General features: G+C 42.7%; 4 protein-coding genes across 4 annotated transcripts; 3 read left to right on the forward strand and 1 right to left on the reverse strand.

The window, feature by feature from the left end:
* Positions 1-459: 459 nt before the first annotated feature.
* Positions 460-4,488, forward strand: LOC110919441. Its single transcript, XM_022163706.1, has 3 exons — positions 460-1,330; positions 1,421-4,004; positions 4,317-4,488. Exons 1-3 carry the CDS (start codon positions 460-462, stop codon positions 4,486-4,488), a joined length of 3,627 nt encoding a protein of 1,208 aa, XP_022019398.1.
* A 5,387-nt stretch (positions 4,489-9,875) lies between these two features.
* Positions 9,876-11,657, reverse strand: LOC110919443 (putative F-box/FBD/LRR-repeat protein At4g13965). The gene is made up of 3 exons (XM_022163707.1): positions 10,725-11,657; positions 10,426-10,617; positions 9,876-10,052 (listed from the first exon to the last, which is right to left on the reverse strand). The coding sequence occupies exons 1-3, from the start codon at positions 11,655-11,657 to the stop codon at positions 9,876-9,878; spliced, it is 1,302 nt and encodes a 433-aa protein (XP_022019399.1).
* Positions 11,658-13,877: 2,220 nt separating this feature from the next.
* LOC110915099 (uncharacterized N-acetyltransferase p20) lies at positions 13,878-14,844 on the forward strand. The gene has a single exon (XM_022159733.2). The coding sequence runs from the start codon at positions 13,974-13,976 to the stop codon at positions 14,487-14,489; it is 516 nt and encodes a 171-aa protein (XP_022015425.1). The 5' UTR covers positions 13,878-13,973; the 3' UTR covers positions 14,490-14,844.
* A 638-nt stretch (positions 14,845-15,482) lies between these two features.
* Positions 15,483-19,536, forward strand: LOC110915097 (thiamine biosynthetic bifunctional enzyme TH1, chloroplastic). The gene is made up of 9 exons (XM_022159731.2): positions 15,483-15,654; positions 16,157-16,426; positions 16,922-16,996; positions 17,081-17,156; positions 17,240-17,315; positions 17,455-17,589; positions 18,187-18,251; positions 18,338-18,716; positions 18,794-19,536. Exons 1-9 carry the CDS (start codon positions 15,610-15,612, stop codon positions 19,344-19,346), a joined length of 1,674 nt encoding a protein of 557 aa, XP_022015423.1. The 5' UTR covers positions 15,483-15,609; the 3' UTR covers positions 19,347-19,536.
* Positions 19,537-20,234: the final 698 nt, after the last annotated feature.

Consider the following 20,234-nt stretch of genomic DNA (forward strand, 5'->3'; position numbering starts at 1 on the left):
AAGCGTAGAAGATTTCATTACAAGGTACAACAAAGAATGTCTAGAGATCGGAGACATACCAGAGAAAATGATGCGCGCACACTTCATGCGAGCGGTCAAGTGCGACGATCTGGTTAAAAGAATCAAAGGGCGAGATGGAGGACCCAAAGACTGGGAAACCTTCATTGAAGCGGCCAAGACTATTGCGCAGACAGACAGGCAACTGACCAGTGACGATCACCGTCAGCGCGCACACAACCACAACGATCGAAACAACAGAAGGGGCAGAAATCAACCCTGGAGGGCTTCTGGGAACAGAGAAAGAAGCCCCCACGGGACGATGCACGCCATACGATCAACCAGATAGCCCATCGAAAAGAAGTGAAGCGCGAAAATAGAGAAAAGCAGTGGACTCCACTAACCAAAACACCTTCTGAAGTTTTAGCCACAGAAAACCATCAGTTCAAACCACCCTTGCAGATGCGCAACAAAAGGGGTCAAGACCCAAATCTCTTCTGTGAATTTCACAAAGATACGGGCCATTTAACCGATGATTGCTTTAGCCTAAAGCAAGAAATCGAAAGAGCCCTAAGAGACGGAAAGCTCACCCACTTAGTCAAAGGTGGAAAGCGCGATTACCGCCAGATACAAAGAAGAGACGAAGGGCCAGACAAAAAGAAGCTCAGAAAGTTAGAAACTCACATGGTACAAGGAGGTCCACGGCGACCAAGGAAACATTACAACAAGCGCGCGCAAGATGATTCATGGCGCGAGAAACAAGTGGTTTTTCCAGTTGTCAGGGGAGGTCCAAGAGAAAAGCGGCCAATAGTCATTCCAGGGGCGATCGGTCACTACCAGACAGATTACATCTTTATTGACCCCGGGAGCACCGCGGACATCATATATGAACAGTGTTTCAATCAATTTGACCAAGAGGACAAGGCGCGCCTAGAGCCAGTCGACTACCCATTAACTGGTTTCTGCAACGAGGCCGTCTTTCCCCTAGGACAAATATCATTCCCAGTATTACTTTCCGATGGGAGAAATTCAAGAACCGAAGAAGTCACATTCATGGTACTGCCGGCGCACTCTAGGCATGACATCCTCCTAGGAAGAGAATCACAAGGAGATTTCAACATGATCTGCTCCGCACCACATTCCGCTGTCGGTTTCCCCACCGAAACAGGCATTGCGCTGATATACGCCAGCAAAGAAGTTTTAGCAACAGACGACAGCAGACCAGCCAAAGCAAGCAAACCTGCACCGCGCATAGAGGCAGAAAAATGGGTATTGAATAGCGCGTACCCAGAACAAACAGTCACTCTGGGGCCCGCAATGTCCGATCTAACGCGCGCGGCGCTAAAGAAACTACTGCATGACAACATGGACGTGTTCGCCTGGACACTGGCTGATATGGTTGGTGTTCCACGGCATATAGCAGAACACCGTCTAAACGTCTCCGAAGATGCCAAGCCAGTGGTGCACGCCAAACGCCACCTAGGCGACATCAAACATGATGCCATGAAAGAACAAGTGCTAGAGTTGTTAAGCGCAGGAATCATCAGGGAAGTCCGGTACCAAACATGGGTAGCAAGCCCAGTAATGGTAAAGAAACCGAATGGTAGTTGGCGAATGTGTGTCGACTACAAGGATCTGAACAAAGCGTGCCCCCGTGACTACTACGCTTTACCAGACATAGACGAGAAAATAGATTCTTTGGCAACGTTTCGGTGGAAATGTTTTCTGGATTGCTACAAAGGATACCACCAGGTCCAGATGGCTGTGCAAGACGAACATAAAACCGCATTCCGCACACCAACGGGGTTATACTGCTACACCAAGATGCCGTTCGGCTTAAAGAATGCGGGTGCAACATACCAAAGGTTGATGAACGAAACATTCATTGACGCCATCGGTAAGTACATAGAAGTGTACATGGATGATCTGGTAATCATGAGCAAGGAGGAGAGCGCGATGCTGGCAAATATCCAGAAGACCTTCAACACGCTGCGAAGCGTAAGCATCAAACTGAATCCAGCGAAGTGCTCATTCGGAATGGAAGAAGGAAAGTTTTTGGGCTTCATAGTCACTAAATATGGTTTTAAGGTGAACCCAGAAAAGGTCCAGGCCATAGAAAGGATGCCTTCACCAGCAAACGTCAAAGATATGCAAAAGCTCGCAGGACGATTGGCAGCACTCAATCGGTTCCTAGCTAACCATGCTGCAAAATCCTTCCCATTCATCAAGACCTTGCGCAACTGCATGAAGAAAAACCAGTTCCAATGGACTCCGGAAGCAGAAAATGCGTTCCGCGAGATGAAAGACTGTCTAATCAAGCTGCCAACTCTAACCGCACCAAACAAAGGAGAACCTTTGGTCATGTACCTCTCAGCTTCCGACAAGGCAGTCGGAGCTGTATTACTTGTTGATCGTCAAGGTGTCCAAACGCCTGTGTATTATGTATCTAGAACCTTGACCGACCCAGAAACCAGATACGCAATCATGGAAAAGCTTGTCCTTGCACTGATTCACGCGTCAAGAAGGCTGCGCAGATATTTCGCCAATCACGTCATCCACGTGCTAACAAACTACAATATTGGGAATATCCTAGCAAGGCCAGAAGTATCAGGAAGGTTGGCCAAATGGGCAATAGAGCTAGGGGGACACAATGTGGTCTTCAGATCACGCCCATCGATCAAGGGCCAAGTCTTGGCAGATTTTATGACGGAAGTGCCAGACGACAAAGACAGAGAATGCAAGGCGATGGAGAAAGCTGAGAAAAAACAAACGGAAGAGCCATGGCTACTGTACACAGATGGTGCATCCAACGAAGATGGGGCAGGCGCAGGGCTAAGGCTAGTAAGCCCTGACAAACATGAGTTCACATACGCCATACGCCTAGACTTCAAGAGCACAAACAACGAAGCAAAGTACGAAGCCTTTCTGGCCGGCTTGCGTTTGGCGATCAAAATGGGGGTCCGACACATCGAAGCACATGTGGACTCCATGTTAGTAGCAGGCCAAATCAACGGCCAGTATGAAGCCAAGGGCGACATAATGGCACTCTATCTCAGCCAGGCAAAAACGTTGTTACAAACCTTCTATTCCTACAAGGTGCATCACATAAACCGCAGCGAAAACAAGCCGGCAGATGCTTTAAGCAAGCTTGCGTCGACAAGTTTCCAGCACTTGGCAAAGGATGTGCGCATAGAAGTTTTGAGCAACCCATCTGTTCCACTCAGAGAAGTCAGCGTCATCCAAACAGGAACCACGTCCTGGATGACACCCATAATCATGTACTTACAATCCGGGATACTTCCAGAAAATAAAGCTGAGGCGCGGAAAATCCAGTACAAATCAGAACATTATCAGATGGCAGACGGGATACTGTACCGAAAGTCATATCTCGGCCCGCTGCTAAGATGTGTTGATGCCGACGACGCAAATTATCTGATCCGGGAAGTACATGAAGGCATTTGTGGTATCCACGCTGGGCCGCGTATGGTAGTGGCAAAAGTAATGAACGCCGGTTACTACTGGCCCGGAATGCATCTAGATGCCGTGAAGGAATTAAGGAAGTGCAGCGGCTGCCAGCGGCATGCACCAAAAACCATGCGCCCCAAAAACGAACTGGTACCAGTAACAACCGCATGGCCCTTTCAGCAATGGGGCATAGACATGGTGGGCCCCTTCCCAGAAGCTCCGGGGGCAGTCAAGTTCATCATAGTCGCGGTCGATTACTTCACCAAGTGGGTGGAGGCCAAGGCACTCGCATCAACCACGTCGGCAGTTGTTAAACGATTCATTTGGGAACAAATCATATGCCGATTCGGCCTACCACTCAGAATCATCACCGACAATGGAACAAACTTCGCAGCAGATGATCTCGAACGATGGTTCAAAGAACTAAACATCGAACATACCTTCTCGTCGGTCGCACATCCGCAAGGGAATGGTCAAGTTGAAGCAGTTAACAAGAGCATCGTCGATGGCATAAAGGCAAGGCTCGATGAAAAAAGACGTGGGTGGGTCGATGAACTACCCAGCATATTATGGGCCCATAGAACAATGCCAAAAACAAGCAACGGGGAAACACCATTTAGCTTGGTCTATGGGTCCGAGGCTGTGATCCCAGCAGAAATCGGCCTTCCATCTCCGAGAATGCTCTCCATGAATCTGATCAATAACGAAGAAGAAAGGAGGATCGACCTAGACCTCCTAGAAGAACGGAGGGAGATGGCAGCAATCAATGAAGCCAAATACAAATCAAAGCTTGAAAAGTATTACAACTCCCGAGTACGGATCTGCACTTTCAACCCAGGTGATTATGTCTTAAGGGACAATGAAGCGTCCAACGCAGAAAAACCGGGAAAACTGGCTCCCAACTGGGAAGGCCCGTACATCATTGATGAGGTCCTCGGCAAGGGGGCATACAAGCTACGCACCATGAACGACAAAGAAGTTCCACGAACCTGGAATGCCCAACAGTTACGAAAATGCTACATATAATGCAAACATGTAATCGTATAGGGCGAATCGCCGACACATTTACCTAATAAAAGAAGTGTTTGGCTACCTTTATTTCATGCAAATGTTTTGTCACAACTGCATTTATTACTCCGGGCGTACACGAAAACATCAATGGCTCGACCATAGGAAACGTTGTAGACCTCCAAGGCTCGTCACAACCAAGTGAACAGCCGGGTCAGAAACACAACCAAAGCCTACAAAACGCCAAAAAACATAACTTCGTGCCCACATAAACACGAAAATATCGATAGCAAGGTAACTAAACATTGTAATGCTCCCAAGGCTGTGATCCCAGCTGAGCTCACACAATAACCTGCAACTCGATCACTTCGTATGTCACATACAAGCGCGCATACTTAAACGACAGAATAAAAACGTTGTAGTAACACAACATCACCTGTCAGCGCCATCATTCATTCGTGACACCTAATCAAAGTAATTAAACATGCACATATTATGACGATTTCAAAATTTGCATAACCAAAAAACAAAGCGGTAAAATATTTGTCAAATACATAACACGACAGGTAAGAAATTTCAAATTGTCTCAAAAGCAACCACTACAAGCCCATTCAGGGCTATACACGGCACACAGGCCGGAAACCTCCAATCAAGAATGGCTAGAACCAGCACCTCCTGCACCACCATCGCCATCATCTCCCAAAGCTTTCTTTAACAAAGCCACTCCATTAGCTTTGTGAGCCAACTTGCCAGCAGCACGAACAACGGCAAAATCAAGCATCGAGAACTCTTTCCGTTTCTCCGCATAAGCACCATCACAATCCTCCTTGTACAACTCAAAGTTGTAATCCTTCTCATTGTTAGAAGCTGCAAATCTACCTTCCGCATAACCAAACTTGCGCCCACTGTTATAACCTGCCCTACCCAATTCAAACATGTAGCGGGCAAGTTCAGATGACTGCACGATGCGATCAGCAAGCTACACAAAAAACAAAAGCGAGTAAGGTCGCAGAAAGGAACACACAAAAGCAAAAATAAAAAGGAAGAAGACAACGGGGCAAGCAAAGAACATTACCAATGGAACGCCACGGGATAGCAACCACCTACTATCAGCTGAGGCTTCCTCAGCAAGCAGCTCAGACGCACGACACTCAGCCGTCTTCTCATCAAGAAGGCGCTGAGCAGCCTCACATTCCGAAGCCTTCTCCTGCACAAGAAGCTCCAGCTTGTCGATCCGTGCAACATACTCCTTTTCTTTCTTCTCCGCAGCAAGCCGCGCCTGATGCGCCTCATCCGCAAGGGTCGTCTTCTCACCAGACAGCCGCACAATAGCTTCACGCTGCGACTGCATTTCAGAATTCGTACGAGCACATGCAGATTCCCAATCTTTCTGTTTTTGCTCGTTCAACTGCTTCTGCTCTTCGAGCTTCCGCTCCGCCTCAGCAACCCGCCATTGCAAACCTTTTTTCTCTGTATTAAATTTCTCTCTCTCTTCAAAAAACGACTTCTTAGCCTCTTCAAACTCAAGAGTTTCTTCCCCCATAGATCGCCATTCGCGAAGAATCTCTTGCGAAGTGGCAAAGAAGTTAACTCCAGCTCTAACATGATCATCTATAAGGGCAAAGCGGTTGCGGTTTTTCTGAAACATTCTCTCTGCAGGCGGAAGAGACAAAGAGAAAAACTCATGACAATTCTTCAAATCTTCCATGCGAGAACCCTGAGTAAGGCTCCAGCGGGGAACGTGAGGCATATCATCACAAGCTGGATTGCCCCATGAATCATCAGGAACATGTTCAAAGTGCGAGTCCCGCACGGTGCCAGATGTGGCCCCACCCCCACCAGGAGGACGCTTTGTGTAAATGGTTTATTGCGGAGTAGTCTCACTAGACTCCATCTCCACTTCAACACCTTTACCCTTATCACCCCCAGCAACATCACCTCCGGCACCGTCACCTCCAGCAGCATCACCTCCAACATCACCTCCAACAGCATCACCTCCCTCAAATGTACCTCCAACAAACCCTTCACCACCCTCCACATTCGCACCAACACTGTCACGTGGAGGGGTCAAGCCAACAGTCCTCGACGGAGGAGAAGTAGGTGGAGTAATCTGAGAAATATCCACCGGCCGAGGTTTCTTGCTTGTCTTAAACACTGCAATACGACAACAATTAATGAAAAGACCCAAAGAACAGATACCGGAAACATACAATGAAAATAAGTTACCAAGACGGGGAGCAGAGGCATCATATATCTCCTCCAACAAATTCCCATGACCCCCACTAAACACACCCAAATCAACTTCAGATTCAGAAGGTGCTGGGGGGGGGCATCCTTTTGAAGCTTAGCTCTCTTGGCCGCAAGAAGGGCAACAACTTGTTCATCAAGATGACGCTTATGATCATCAAGAGCCTTCTTCTTCATATGCTCAGTCAAAGTGGCCTTATCGTCAGGATCCGACCCCTGACGCACCTCCCCAGGGCCTAGGCCAGACAATGTATCAGACACTACCACATAATCTAGATATGGAAGAGTAGAAGGTTGCTTACGAGAAGATCCAGCAGCTCCGCTTTCCTTTTTCTCTTCCCTTCTTCCAGATCTATCAGTCCGTGCCTTCTTTCTCGTCTCCAACTGGGCAGACGGATCAACAGAGGCCTCCGCATCATCATCATCCTCAACAAATTCATGTACCGGCTCAGCAGCACCACCAGGCGCGGTACCTGCACGCGCGGAATGAGATATTAGATCTTCAACATCCCGGTCAGAACTTCCACTAGAAAGGATGATGACTTCCTCTCGACCAGAGTCGACAAAGTCATCCCAATCATCCTCACCGAGAACTTCATTCGCGTATCTGCTCAAACTAGCATCGGTAGGATGCAGAAAACGGTCCTGTATCTGGTCCAACCACGTTGGGTTCCCGTCAGCTTGGATGGCCTCAACCATAGCACCCGCCGCCTTAGGGTCCAAAGCGTTCAACAAACTATAACTAACTGCAACATGACAACAAAATTAAGGATACATGATAAAATAAAGGAAGATAACCAAACGGCAGGATAAGAGAGAATCATACATTTGCCCTTATGGCCGTACACAGGTTGACCCAGCGGATGCTTGGGCACCCACAACATACTCATTCCAGCACCAACTAAGGCCCTTTCATCCAACTGAGAAATAGCAGTCGGCTTAGCGGTTATCTTCCCATACCATTCTTGAGAAGCATAATCGGGCAGCGCATCCACTTTAGGGACCCCTTGACCCACCTGCCTATACGACATATCCGTCGGAATCACACCACGGCGGATGTAAAAAAACTTTTGTTTCCAATCATGAATGCCCTTTATCGGCACCGAACACACCTGAGTAACCCCCATCCTAGCTTGAAAAGAGTAAAACCCGCTGGCATACGAAACGCTGTAGAAAGCGTTGAACATCTCAAACGTAGGCTCAACGCGGTAAGACCTACAGACAAATTCGAAATGGGTAATCCGAGGGAGCCCAATCGCATTTATCTGAGAAATATGGAGCCCATAACCCCTCAAAACAGCAACAGTGAACTTCGTAATCGGCAACCTAAAATTGCCTTCCCGGAAAAAAAGCAGCGTACAACGTGATAAAACCCGGAGGGGCATCCAATGCAGTGGATCCAGGGGGAGGGTACCGAGCCCCCCACTCAGGACGAAAGTTATGCCCCCTCACAAGCATCTGAAATTCCTCCTCCTTCCAGTTAATAACGGCTTGGTCTGGACCAGGAGGAGCCCTGCCTCTATGCTTCCTTTTCTTCTGAGTTGGATTCTTCTCAGCCATGATAAAGGTCAAGAAGAAGATGTTTTGAACTCAAGAAAATATGAACGATGAGAAAACACAAGAAGAAGGTAGAGAGAAAATCACACTTAGAATTCAAGAATGAAGGAAGAAAGGGATAACCGCCCCCTATTTATACCCATCGCATTTAATGCGATGGATAGTGGACCGTCAGCAAACAGGAAAAGCACCCAATAGATGACTGACACGTCACAGGAGAGAGAAGACGTCGGCTCGTTTTACGGGAAGCATGGGCGACAGGGTCTGCTGATGTGACAGAAAGTCACTGCAAAAGCAACTGTTCGCCTCCGAAAAGACAGGGACGTCAGACGGTCACACCAAACACTTCCCCATAACCACCAAACTTCCAACAGAAGGAAACACAAGAGAGCCAAAACCCATGCGGCATGCGTCCATTTGGCTCACTTTATCAAGAGAGCCAAAACCCATGCGGCATGCGTCCATTTGGCTCACTTTTTCAAAGGGCCAAAACCCATGCGGGATGCGTCCATTTGGCTTTTTCAAAGGGCCAAACTCATGCGGAATGCGTCCATTTGGCCCACTTTTTCAAAGGGCCAAAACCCATGCGGCATGCGTCCATTTGGCTCACTTTTTTCAAAGGGCCAAAACCCATGCGGCATGCGTCCATTTGGCTCATTTTTTCAAAGGGCCAAAACCCATGCGGCATGCGTCCATTTGGCTCACTTTTTCAAGAGAACCAAAACCCATGCGGCATGCGTCCATTTGGCTCACCTTTTTCAAAGAGCCAAAACCCATGCGGCATGCGTCCATTTGGCTCACTTTTTTCAAAGGGCCAATAACCATACGGCATGCGTCCACTTGGCTCACTTTATATTCACCAACTTCAATGCGATGCGTAGAAATCACAACTCTCATAAGTCCAGAATCCCTCCTAGACGATCAACTCAACTAGAAGGCACACTGGACTGGGGGGACTTGAAGAGGTATGGTCCCAATTCCCTGCCTACATGGCAGGGACCACACCACTTTTGTGCACACAAGGCATCCATGTCACCAAAACCTTCTAGAAGCTTCCAGAAGACATCTAGGCGGTTCACAACTGGCATCAAAGATGCTTTGCCCAACATAAAGGACAACACGTGTCACCATTGACAGAAGGCCACATAGGCCTGCGGCAATCCAGGGAGCAGGGCTGACGCGACCAGTACGAGGTACCCAGCACAAGCCAATACAAGGACGCCACGTGTACCACTACACCCTTCGCGACAGAGCAGACCAAGAGGATATTCCCCTTGGTCGGACAGCTGGCGCACACCGACAGCTGGCACAGCTGCTTCCTCCTTCTTCACCCTCCGGCTATAAATAGGACCCTTCATCATTCAGGTTCAGGATCTTTGGCTCTCTTTACTCACTCTATACACACACTGTTTTATTCCTCTCAGAGCAGTACTTATTCTCACGCCGGAGCCTGGTTAAGAGGGAAAACCCCCTTCCCCCCTCTTAACGAGACTAACGGTGTTTACTGTTTTGCAGATCTCAGGCCACCGATACGAGCAAGAGAAGAGGTTGAACCCATAAGTGAAACAACCCTCTTGGTTATCCTTGTGTTAACCATTGTTTCAACACTTCCCTTGTTCGGCTGCCTCTTGGCACTCCATTGGTGTCTTCCCTCGATCCGTTTGAGCATCAATATCAGCTTTCTCCTTCTCTAACATCTCCTGCAAATCTGCTATAAGGTTTTTTGCTGCTACAGCATTTTCAAAAGCTCGAGCCTTCTGCTGCTGTTCCTTGACTTCCTGGTGAACATACGGACCTCATTTAAGTGCCCTTTTTTACAGAGATGCATTGTACACTGGCCATTTTAACATGTAAATGAAGTTGTATTTTTTTTCAAAGTAAGTTAAAATTATTTTCACCAGAGAAAAACCGTTGTCTGTCTTATTCACACTTTTGCACAAAATAATCTTGAAAACAAAAAACAAACTTTTGCCAAACGAGAACTTACAATTGAGTCGTTCAACGTTAGGAAGCTCACAGGTCATTGAAAGTTTAAGAAACTAAGCAAAACCATTCACAGGTTGTTAAATGAATATTATCATATATTGCCCATTCACTCTGCTATTTTTCAAAAATTATAACAAATACGATGCATGGTCATAGTGTGAATACCTCATATGAGATCATTTTGAAGGTAGCACCTGGAGAACCATCTAGCAAATACTTTAGTACCTTAGTAGACATTGTTATTTTCATATGTGCGTCATCATCCGAGGGTACATAAACTGGATAAATCTTTAAACTATTTAACTTAGAAAACGGAGAAGGTTGAAGTGAGATGCTTTCCATGTATGAAGAAAAAGGCTGCAAAATTTCACAATGAAAACTAACTATATATTGAGAATAAAACTAAATTTGTTTTATTTATCAATTTTAATAAAGCGTTTCCCATGTTCAAAATTCCAATGTACCTCGACTAACTCCAAGTTCAGTGTAAGAAATTTGACGTTGTGAAGCTGTTGAAGCAGACCAGCGATTCTACTACCGCTCCACAAGTCTGCAAAGTAAACACGAAGATCCACCTTCTCCAAAGAACGCAACTCTGTAGAGAACTGCAAAAGATGAGCACTTTGGAAGAGCAAAGAGACAAGATTGGGTGCAGTAATCATATGCTCGATGTAGCAGCTTCGTAACGTAAGATTCTTGAGTTGAGGTGCAACCACATTGACAAAATTTAGTGTAAACCATCCATTTTCAAGAGTAAGATTAGAAAGTCCAGAATGACAAACAGTAAAGTTACATGATTCCAACACTGCAAAGAAATTTATGGTAAGATTCTTTAAGGCTGCACACTTGGAGAAAAGACTTATGCCGTGTAATTTATCATCAACCAGTATGTAATCAAGACGCAACGTCGTTAGAGCCGGGAGCTCCCAAGTTGATTCAAAGATAATGCAATTGCCATTACCGGGTCCAGCAGGGGATCCACTCAACCTGAGATATTTGAGAGACCGAGAACGAAAGAGATCAAGAGGGAAAACAATGTGCCCATTAAGAAAGCATGCAACAGTAAGTTTTTGGACATTGTGGGAGAATGCATAGTCAAGAATTGTTTTCAGCAACTCTTTACTAAACTGTTGATGAAAACTGAGGTTGACCGAATAGACTTCTATTTGATCATTGCGGCGAGACAGAACATGGTTAACAAATTCAGATAAGTCAGGGGCATCAAGAGTTGAGATAGTGAGATAGGGCATTGAAGTCCAGAGAAACCTCCATCTAGAAGACAAGGCAGCGGTTTGAATAGCATATTTAATGCTAATATGAGAGAGGATTCTATAGATAAGATCATCTGGCAGCATGCTTAGCCTATCATCTTCTACATTCATTCTAGCTTTACTCATATTTCTCATCAGTCATCAAACCCCACAACCTGTTTCATAAAGATTATTATTAGCGGAAAATGTCGAATTATTATTCATAACAATCAGGCCAAAGTAACAAAAAAAAAGTTGAAGCTATTACTAATCAATCAAGGGATGGTTCCATAGCTGCAAGAAACAAACCAACTTATATGTTGATCAGGAGTCAAGAATGATGTTTGGCAAGGTTTCTATTTCGAAACGAACTAACTGAGGGACGTTGGGTGTACCAAGCAGAATGAATGGAATGGCAGACGAAAAGGATACGTGAACTTAAATAGTGAGATACGCATATCAATATGGGAATATGAAAAGCCAAATATGCTTGAACGAATACACACCTTAGGGGAGGAGGGGTGGTTCACTAGTGATAGATTTCTATCACTCCCACTATCCAATCAAACCATGTCATGTCATCACCCAATATTCTATCACTAGTGATAGAAATGTAGGGGGTGGTATCACTAGTGATGGAATTCTATCACTCCCAAATTTTTTTAATTTTCATTTTAAAATTAGAAATTAACAATAAAACACTAAAATATAAATTTCAATTAAATTAAAACCAATTTAAAGGTTCCTCAAACAAGTGAAAGGGTTCTTTTCAAAAAAAAAAAAAAAAAAACAAGTGAAAGGGTTCGTCAAACAAGAAGGGTTCATCAAAAAGAACGCGTGATGGGGTGGGCGACGGCGGTGTTCCGTTCTTGTTTAACGAGTGATGGGGGTGGTATAACGGACCACCCCGTGTGGCCTTAGTCAAATCAGTTTCTTTTTATTTTTTTAACCACTCAAATGTTACACACCAATAATTCAAGTGTTTGGTATGCAGAAATGAGTGGCGAAACGGAATAGACTATTACGAGGGAATGAAAAATCATGTGTTTGGTTGGTTAAGCTAATGGAAGAACCCATTACATGAGACATTCCATTCCCTCAAATTCATTCTATCCACCACCCCTATTTTTTTCATTCCATTCTCTCTCACCCTTCTTCATCAACATCCCGCCCACCACTACCACCACCCACCATCATTGCCAACACCCACCGCCGACAACCGCCACCCCTTACCAAGGTTTGAACCTAAGACCTCCTTTAAGAGACAAGTCCCTCTACCAAGTGGGCTACCCCATGTTGGCTCAGTCAAATCAGTTAAAAAGTTATGAATAGGAAACTTGAGGTTAAATGCAAAAGAATACTAAACGATCATTTAAAGCATACCATGATTCAAAATTTTTAGAGATCACTACAAGAAATATAAGCAATAGGGGCGACCTTTTTAGCGACGACTTCAGAAAAGTCGCCGCTAATGGTTATTATCCGTGTCTTTGTTTTAAAATCCATCCACAGCCGTTCGATCACAACATCATCTGACGGTTCTTGTTTTATTATCACTTGTCACCGCTAAAAGCCTTTAAAGCCTTTAGCGACGACAAATGGGACTTTTAGCGACGACAAAAGTCGCCGTTAATGCTTCGTTTTCTTGTAGTGATAATTAGGTCATGCATAGTGGTAATCTCTCATAACCACTTGCGATGTCGGGTTATACGACACGTGGCAAATGCGTAAAAAATGAGGGTTATATAACTTGAGTGTGTAGTGGTTAACCCCTTCAATTATATATATGTATGTGTGTGTGAGAAACCTTAGTGTAGCACCGTTTTCGAGCCTATAGCGCCCCGGAGGGCGGTGTGCGCGGCCGCTATGGGGCATTTTGTGTGTATGTGACACCATATGAAGCCCCACTATAGAAGGACTTACAGGGATTGTCCATTTTTATAACAACTTTTTACTTCTAAATATCACTTATTTAACTTCCACTTGCATATGTTGAGTATATAGGTTAGAGCTTGTTTAAATTTTAAAATTTATGTCGATTACTACATGGATTGTAATAAAATTGACATATCATTAGGTAATCTTCGTTTAACGGAATTGAATGATTCTGAATGGAATTAGAATGTAGATTTCATTTCTTATTTTGTTCGTTCAACAAAAGAATGATTTATGATTGAAGGCCTAAGTCGTCGGTTTACCTCCTTTTTGGAGACATGTGAGTTATATCATTTTACATTCAAATTTCATTGATAATTATACTAACCAAATACTTAAACCAAACAGTACATTAGTTTTTCTTCTAAAATTTTGTTAGTCAAAGTCTAAAAAGTGCAGCAATTATTGAAGATTAAAAAACTAAGTGGTTAGCAACAATCTTTACATAAAAAAATGTTAACATGCAACTATACAAGTCTATAAAGAACTTGATCTAGCACACCGGTGTGGACTCACTCCATTTCCACCATGAACCCTTCATCTCCACCCACCACCATCACCCTCCGCCCCTTCCGACTTTCCGACGCCAACGACCTCCTCCAGTTCGCAGGCGACGAGCAAGTAACACGCTTCCTCCGTTGGGAAACACTTAAAACAACAGATGAATCATTAACCTTCATCAAAGACAAATGCATACCACACCGTTGGCGCCGGTCAATATGCATAGACGACCGCTCTATCGGGTTCATATCAACTTTCTACGAAGATGGACACAAGGCGGATATCGGATATGGCTTGGCAGCCAAGTACTGGGGACGAGGGATCGCGACGGAGGCGGTGAAGATGGCCGTGAAGCAGGTGTTGATGGAGTTCCCAGATATTGTTAGGCTGCAGGCGTTTACTGATGTGGAGAATGTTGGGTCTCAGAGGGTGTTGGAGAAAGCTGGGTTTAAGTTGGAGGGGCTTTTGAGGAAATATACGATGATTAAAGGGTGTGTTAAGGATACTCTGGTTTTTAGTTTGTTATCCACTGATGAAATATAGCCCCTTTGGTTAGATTACAAGTTTGATGTAACGATGATTTTATGCACGTTTGGGTTGTGATCGTTATATTTAGCATTTTTTTTTGGTACTAGGTGGATGTAGATTGCTAGCATACAATGTGGATATTGTGTCTATGTAAAACGAGTGAAAAAACCGATGTTGAAAGTGGCAAAATAGTGTGTGTTTGTGTGAACACCCGCTTGGTTTGTGTTGAAAATACAGAGCTTGAGGAAATATGTAAATAGTCACTCAGAGGATGGTTGGGTGATTTTTAAGCGGGTCAAAATGGGCTGGATTGAGACTTTGAGTCAACTATTCTGGTTTTTTTCTATGTCAACTTAGTTATTTTTTTCTATGTTTTATGTTTCGGTCTAAGTTATTCGCATTAACACGCCGCAAGTTTAGTGTTTATGGCCTCGCCGCAACGCAGGGGTGCTTAATACTAGTTATATAAAATTGGTTATTATTTGCATGTATTTAGAAGTGCATATAGATATCTATGGTATGTTTGGGGGTTGATTAGGATGCTAATGACTAATATTGTATTTCGTTGAGATTTGAAACTTCTTTAATATTTGGTTGAACTTCAATTTGCCTTGTAATATAGTAGGTTGAACTTATTTTGAACTATTGAAATATTAAAACTATGTGATAAATTTTCCTTTAAAATTCGAGCCTAGCTGAGTCAGGCCAAGCCGAGCTGGGTCAGCGACTCAATTTAAAACCAAATCGAGTTCGAGCTAAGATTTTCAGCTCGGTTTCAAATCCGAGCCGAGTAGTTGACCCTAGTGTGATTCATGTTTGGGATTCCTTCTCAAAAACAAGTTATTCACTTATATAAGTCATATAAGTTATAAGTTACAAATACTAACTTATCATTTTTAACTTCTCAACAACTTAAATAAGCTAACCCAAACACAATAAAAACACCTTATTAACTTTTATATGCAGTGGAACCTATAATGTGATGTTATTGGAAAATGAAAGCACAGCCAATAGGTGATTAAAGTTAAAGCAAGGGCCAAGGGCAGTGCATTGTATGTATCTCCGTGACATGAGTGGTGACTAATTTATTCGAGTGTATATCCTCCACCAGTCCACCTTTACTCCTTTATATTATATGGCCTTCTTCCTCTCCTACTCCACCCCCATTGCTCATCACAAGGTACTACGCTACACTCTCTCCTTTTCAATCATATCTTTTCGATTTACTCTTAAACTATCATCTCACGTTCACACATTTCTACACAACTCAAAGTTGTTTCCTGCTCCAAATTCACTGATTGCTGCTACCTGTTCTAGATTATTAAATAAATAAATTATCGTTTTCCTATAAAATAAATGATCGGGTTGTATCATGATGTTTGACCTTGATGTTGCTCATAGCTTCGGTTTATATTTTAGACCTAGGAGGTGTTTGGATGTGCCTTTAACGCGATTACTGTTGCTTTTCAGATTAAGTGTTTGATATAAAGTAATTAGCTAGGGTTATAATTTTCTCTAAATAAAACTTCATATACCAATAATAATCACTTTGAATTTATGTTGTATCTAAACATAAAGCTGTTTTAGTTCCAATATGTGCCTTTAAAACTTCTGTTTCTTTCCCATTTCAATCATATCTCGTCTGATCATAAACTGTATTTAATTAATTCTTTTACGACCAGATATGTACAGTATTCAGTTCGAAACAAGGTAGCAGACACGCATTTGACCAATTTGGCAGTTTGACTCTCAAGGCAATGCCAGAGGAGATGGCCTTAATCGTCACAAATGGGTCCAGTAACAATAAGATCCCGCATGTTCTGACCATGGCTGGCTCTGATTCAGGAGCTGGTGCAGGAATACAAGCCGATCTTAAAACTTGCGCTGCACGTGGAGTGTTTTGTTCTACTGTGATCACCGCTGTTACTGCACAGAATACCCTTGGGGTCCAGGTTTAACAATATAAGATGTTTGATTATATGTTTCTTTCAACTTTTAGTTTTTATCATCATCATCATCATCATCATACTCAGTGAATCCCACCAATAGCTAAGGTAGGGTCTGAGGAGGGTAAGATGTAGACAGCCTTACTTCTACCCCGTAGGAATAGAGAGACTGCTTCCAGTGAGACCCCCGACTCGATAGTAGTTTTGCATCAAGCCTTGGACATAAGGCACATAACACTCAGCAATTGAGACAACTGCCGATTAGTGCATGTACCCCCTTGTCTTCCGGCTATCAACGCCACCACATGATGCATGATTAACCATCCTTGTCTTTTAATGTAATTTTCATGAAATTAGTAAAATAATGTTAAAATTAGTGCACTTTCACTTTTGCCCCCCCCCCCCCCCTCAAGCGCCCACACATATATACATTATATGCGTCTTTCAACTCTTAGTTTTAATATTAAAAAAATTTTGATGATTCGTTTTGCGTCTTATTAGGATGTGAGCGTTCTTCCAGAGGAATCTGTTGCAGCACAGTTGAAGTCCGTACTGTCAGATATGCATGTTGATGTTGTAAGTTAGTTGTAAAATCGAGTTCTTGACAAAGTTGTTTTGGTCATAAATACCGACCATAATTCATTTCTGATGTCTATTTAGGTGAAAACCGGCATGCTTCCATCAACAGCCATGGTGAAGATACTTCATGATAGTTTAAAACAGTTTCCAGTTCAAGGTATTATGACACGTTGATTTAAATTAGTGTATATGACACTCTATGTCGCTTCAGAGTTGACTCAGTCTAACTTGTAAAGGCAGCTTTAGTGGTTGATCCTGTCATGGTGTCTACTAGCGGACATGTGCTTGCTGGTTCTTCAATACTTGATACGTTTAGGTAAGATATATACATCCGTTTCGTTCATTCTTTTTTTTTTTTTTTTTTACTTTTGCAAATATATTTACTGTTAGTTGCATCTACCCATATTGTTTTAAGGTGTATCAGAAAACACTCATGATGTATGCCATGTATGCAGGCAAGATCTTCTTCCTATGGCTGACATTGTGACCCCGAATATAAAAGAGGCTTCTGTTTTACTTGGTGGCGTGCAGTTAGAAACAGTTACCGACATGCGCTCTGCAGCAAAATCTTTACATGATATGGGACCACGGTAATTTTTAAACCATGCACTATGGTTCACCTCTTCTAGGGCTGCAAACGAACCGAACGAACATGAACAAGACCTTGTTCATGTTCGTTTGTTAAGGAATACATGTGTTCACGAACTGTTCATGAACATTTACCGAACGAGATTTTATGTTCGTGTTCGTTCGTTAAGGAAATGAACGTGTTCGTGTTCGTTTGTTAATTTTAGGCAAAGAACGTTCTTGAACACAAACTAATGTGCATGAACACAAAAGGAAACAAAGGAACACAAACAAGCGTTCATGAACAAAATATATAATACACTGATACTTATTATATATTTCATTTTAAATAAAATATAAAAACTAAAAACACTGATGAACTATTGAACACAAACGAACACGATAACAAACGTTCATGAACATAAATGAATGAACGCGGATTTTGTTCATTTTTATCGTTCATGTTCGTTCATTTGTTAAACGAACGTCCCGCCGAACGGTTCACGAACTGTTCGCTGAACTTTCGTTTGCAGCCCTAACCTCTTCTATGAACTCTTCCCAAAGTCAAGATTAATCTTGATCTCTTTTATAACTAAAGTGAAATTTTCACATTGTTTTAGGAATGTTCTAGTCAAAGGTGGCGATCTCCCTTCTTCCTCAGATGCCGTAGACATTTTCTTTGATGGTATGCCATTGATATTCTTTTTCCTCATAGATTATGTGTTTGTTGCGGTAGCTACTTATGCACTTTATTATATATTGTTGATGCAGGTAAAGATTTTTATGAGTTACGTTCACCACGGATACAGACTAGAAACACTCATGGAACGGGTTGCACCATGGCATCATGTATAGCGGCTGAGCTGGCAAAGGGTTCTTCAATGTTGTCAGCTGTTAAGGTAGCAAAACGATATGTCGAGACTGCACTGGAGTATGGAAAAGGCATTAATATTGGCAACGGGCCTCAGGGTCCTTTTGATCACATGTTTAAGCTTAAGAGGAAAAATTCAAGCAAGTTGCGACTGTTTGAACCGAGTGATCTCTTCTTATACGCTGTCACAGATTCAGGGATGAATAAAAAATGGGGTCATTCCATTACAGATGCGGTTAAAGCCGCCATTGAAGGAGGTGCCACCATTGTGCAGCTAAGGTTAGCTTTTTACCCATTTGACCCACTAGCATTAACAACCGACCGCTGATGTAGACTGTTTTTCCTGATTGTTTCAGGGAAAAAGATGCTGAAACAGGAGAGTTTCTAGAAGCAGCCAAATCATGTCTTGAAATTTGTCGTGCTCACAACATCCCCCTACTGATAAACGACAGAGTCGATATTGCACTAGCGTGTGATGCTGACGGGGTCCACGTTGGTCAATCAGACATGCCGGTCAACACAGTCCGGGCCCTTCTCGGACCTGAAAAAATCATCGGTGTATCATGCAAGACACCAGAACATGCTCTAAAAGCATGGGCGGATGGTGCTGATTACATAGGGTCAGGTGGCGTATTTCCAACCAACACAAAAGCAAATAACCGCACCATTGGTTTGGATGGTTTGAAAACTGTTTGTTTGGCTTCAAAGCTACCTGTGGTGGCTATTGGCGGCATAAATCTTTCAAATGCGAGATCTGTGATGGAACTTGGGGTGGTGAATCTTGAAGGAGTGGCGGTCGTTTCTGCATTGTTTGATCGGGAGTGTGTTGCGGTGGAGACAAGGAAACTGCATGATTTGTTGACGGAAACTGTTGCGAATGTAGGGTCTGCTGTAACAGAGGAAGTATGAATTTTGATGAATATTTGTGTTCTGGTGGACGTGCAAATGAAGAATAAGGGTGTTTGAATGTGTGTTTTGAAAGTGATTATGTGATAATGAATAGTTATAATTACATCATTGGTTGGAATAAAGACATGGCAAAACGGTAGTGTTTGAAGTGTAGTTTGTTGTTTAATAAATTGGACGATGGTTCACAATCTTTGATTATTTATAAAGGGATGAGATCCTGTAAAAATAAATACTTTCAAAATTTGAACCAGAGTAATAATGATTGCTATACAATTTACAAGCAGTGTGATTATTATCATTATACTTATTTTGTTGTAATGTAATAATCATTATTACGCTACAACAAAATTATTGAACTAAAGTAATAAAAATTACGCTATAGTTTACAAATTGCGTAATCATTATTGCTTTAGTTTAATTTTGTTGTACTGTAATTACTCTATTTGCAGTAATTATGAAAATGTCATTGTGTTTTTTTCTTTGATTTCGTACACTTCACACCATAAAACTTATTTGTATTTGATTTTGACACATTTAAGAAAATATAGATAACTATAGCATAATTTGTTGTCACGGTCTTATTTTATACTATTTATTAACATATAACTTGATGTTATAGTTTCAGTTTTTCTATAAATTATATTATATTAAAACTAAAGTTAATGATATAGTTTCAAGAGATCTTTTTAGTATTTTTTTTCCTTTAAAGTTAAGTATTTGTGTTCGTTTTCATTATAGGAAACAAGATGATTAGAAATCTTTTACTTTGTTAAACCCAATCACTCTTTTGATTTTGAAAATGTTTTTATTAATATACTGTTTCTTACTTTCTTATACACATACTAATAAAAACATGAAATGGAGAGTGGTAATATTTAGGATTCATTA

This window comes from Helianthus annuus, chromosome 11, assembly GCF_002127325.2.
Source record: "Helianthus annuus cultivar XRQ/B chromosome 11, HanXRQr2.0-SUNRISE, whole genome shotgun sequence".
NCBI lineage: Eukaryota > Viridiplantae > Streptophyta > Magnoliopsida > Asterales > Asteraceae > Helianthus > Helianthus annuus.

Bases quoted from the DNA above. Each gene is read 5' to 3' on its own strand.
- LOC110915099 (XM_022159733.2), top strand. From the start codon at position 13,974: ATGAACCCTTCATCTCCACCCACCACCATCACCCTCCGCCCCTTCCGA.
- LOC110919441 (XM_022163706.1), top strand. From the start codon at position 460: ATGCGCAACAAAAGGGGTCAAGACCCAAATCTCTTCTGTGAATTTCAC. The intron at 1,331-1,420 runs GCGCGGCGCTAA...GGCATATAGCAG, and splicing joins CGCAATGTCCGATCTAACGC to AACACCGTCTAAACGTCTCC. The intron at 4,005-4,316 runs GTGGGTCGATGA...TTATGTCTTAAG, and splicing joins CTCGATGAAAAAAGACGTGG to GGACAATGAAGCGTCCAACG.
- LOC110915097 (XM_022159731.2), top strand. From the start codon at position 15,610: ATGGCCTTCTTCCTCTCCTACTCCACCCCCATTGCTCATCACAAG. The intron at 17,590-18,186 runs GTAATTTTTAAA...ACATTGTTTTAG, and splicing joins TTACATGATATGGGACCACG to GAATGTTCTAGTCAAAGGTG. The intron at 18,252-18,337 runs GTATGCCATTGA...TTGTTGATGCAG, and splicing joins CGTAGACATTTTCTTTGATG to GTAAAGATTTTTATGAGTTA.
- LOC110919443 (XM_022163707.1), bottom strand. From the start codon at position 11,657: ATGAGTAAAGCTAGAATGAATGTAGAAGATGATAGGCTAAGCATGCTG. The intron at 10,618-10,724 runs GTACATTGGAAT...GAAATTTTGCAG, and splicing joins TGAACTTGGAGTTAGTCGAG to CCTTTTTCTTCATACATGGA. The intron at 10,053-10,425 runs GTATTCACACTA...TATGTTCACCAG, and splicing joins TCAAAATGATCTCATATGAG to GAAGTCAAGGAACAGCAGCA.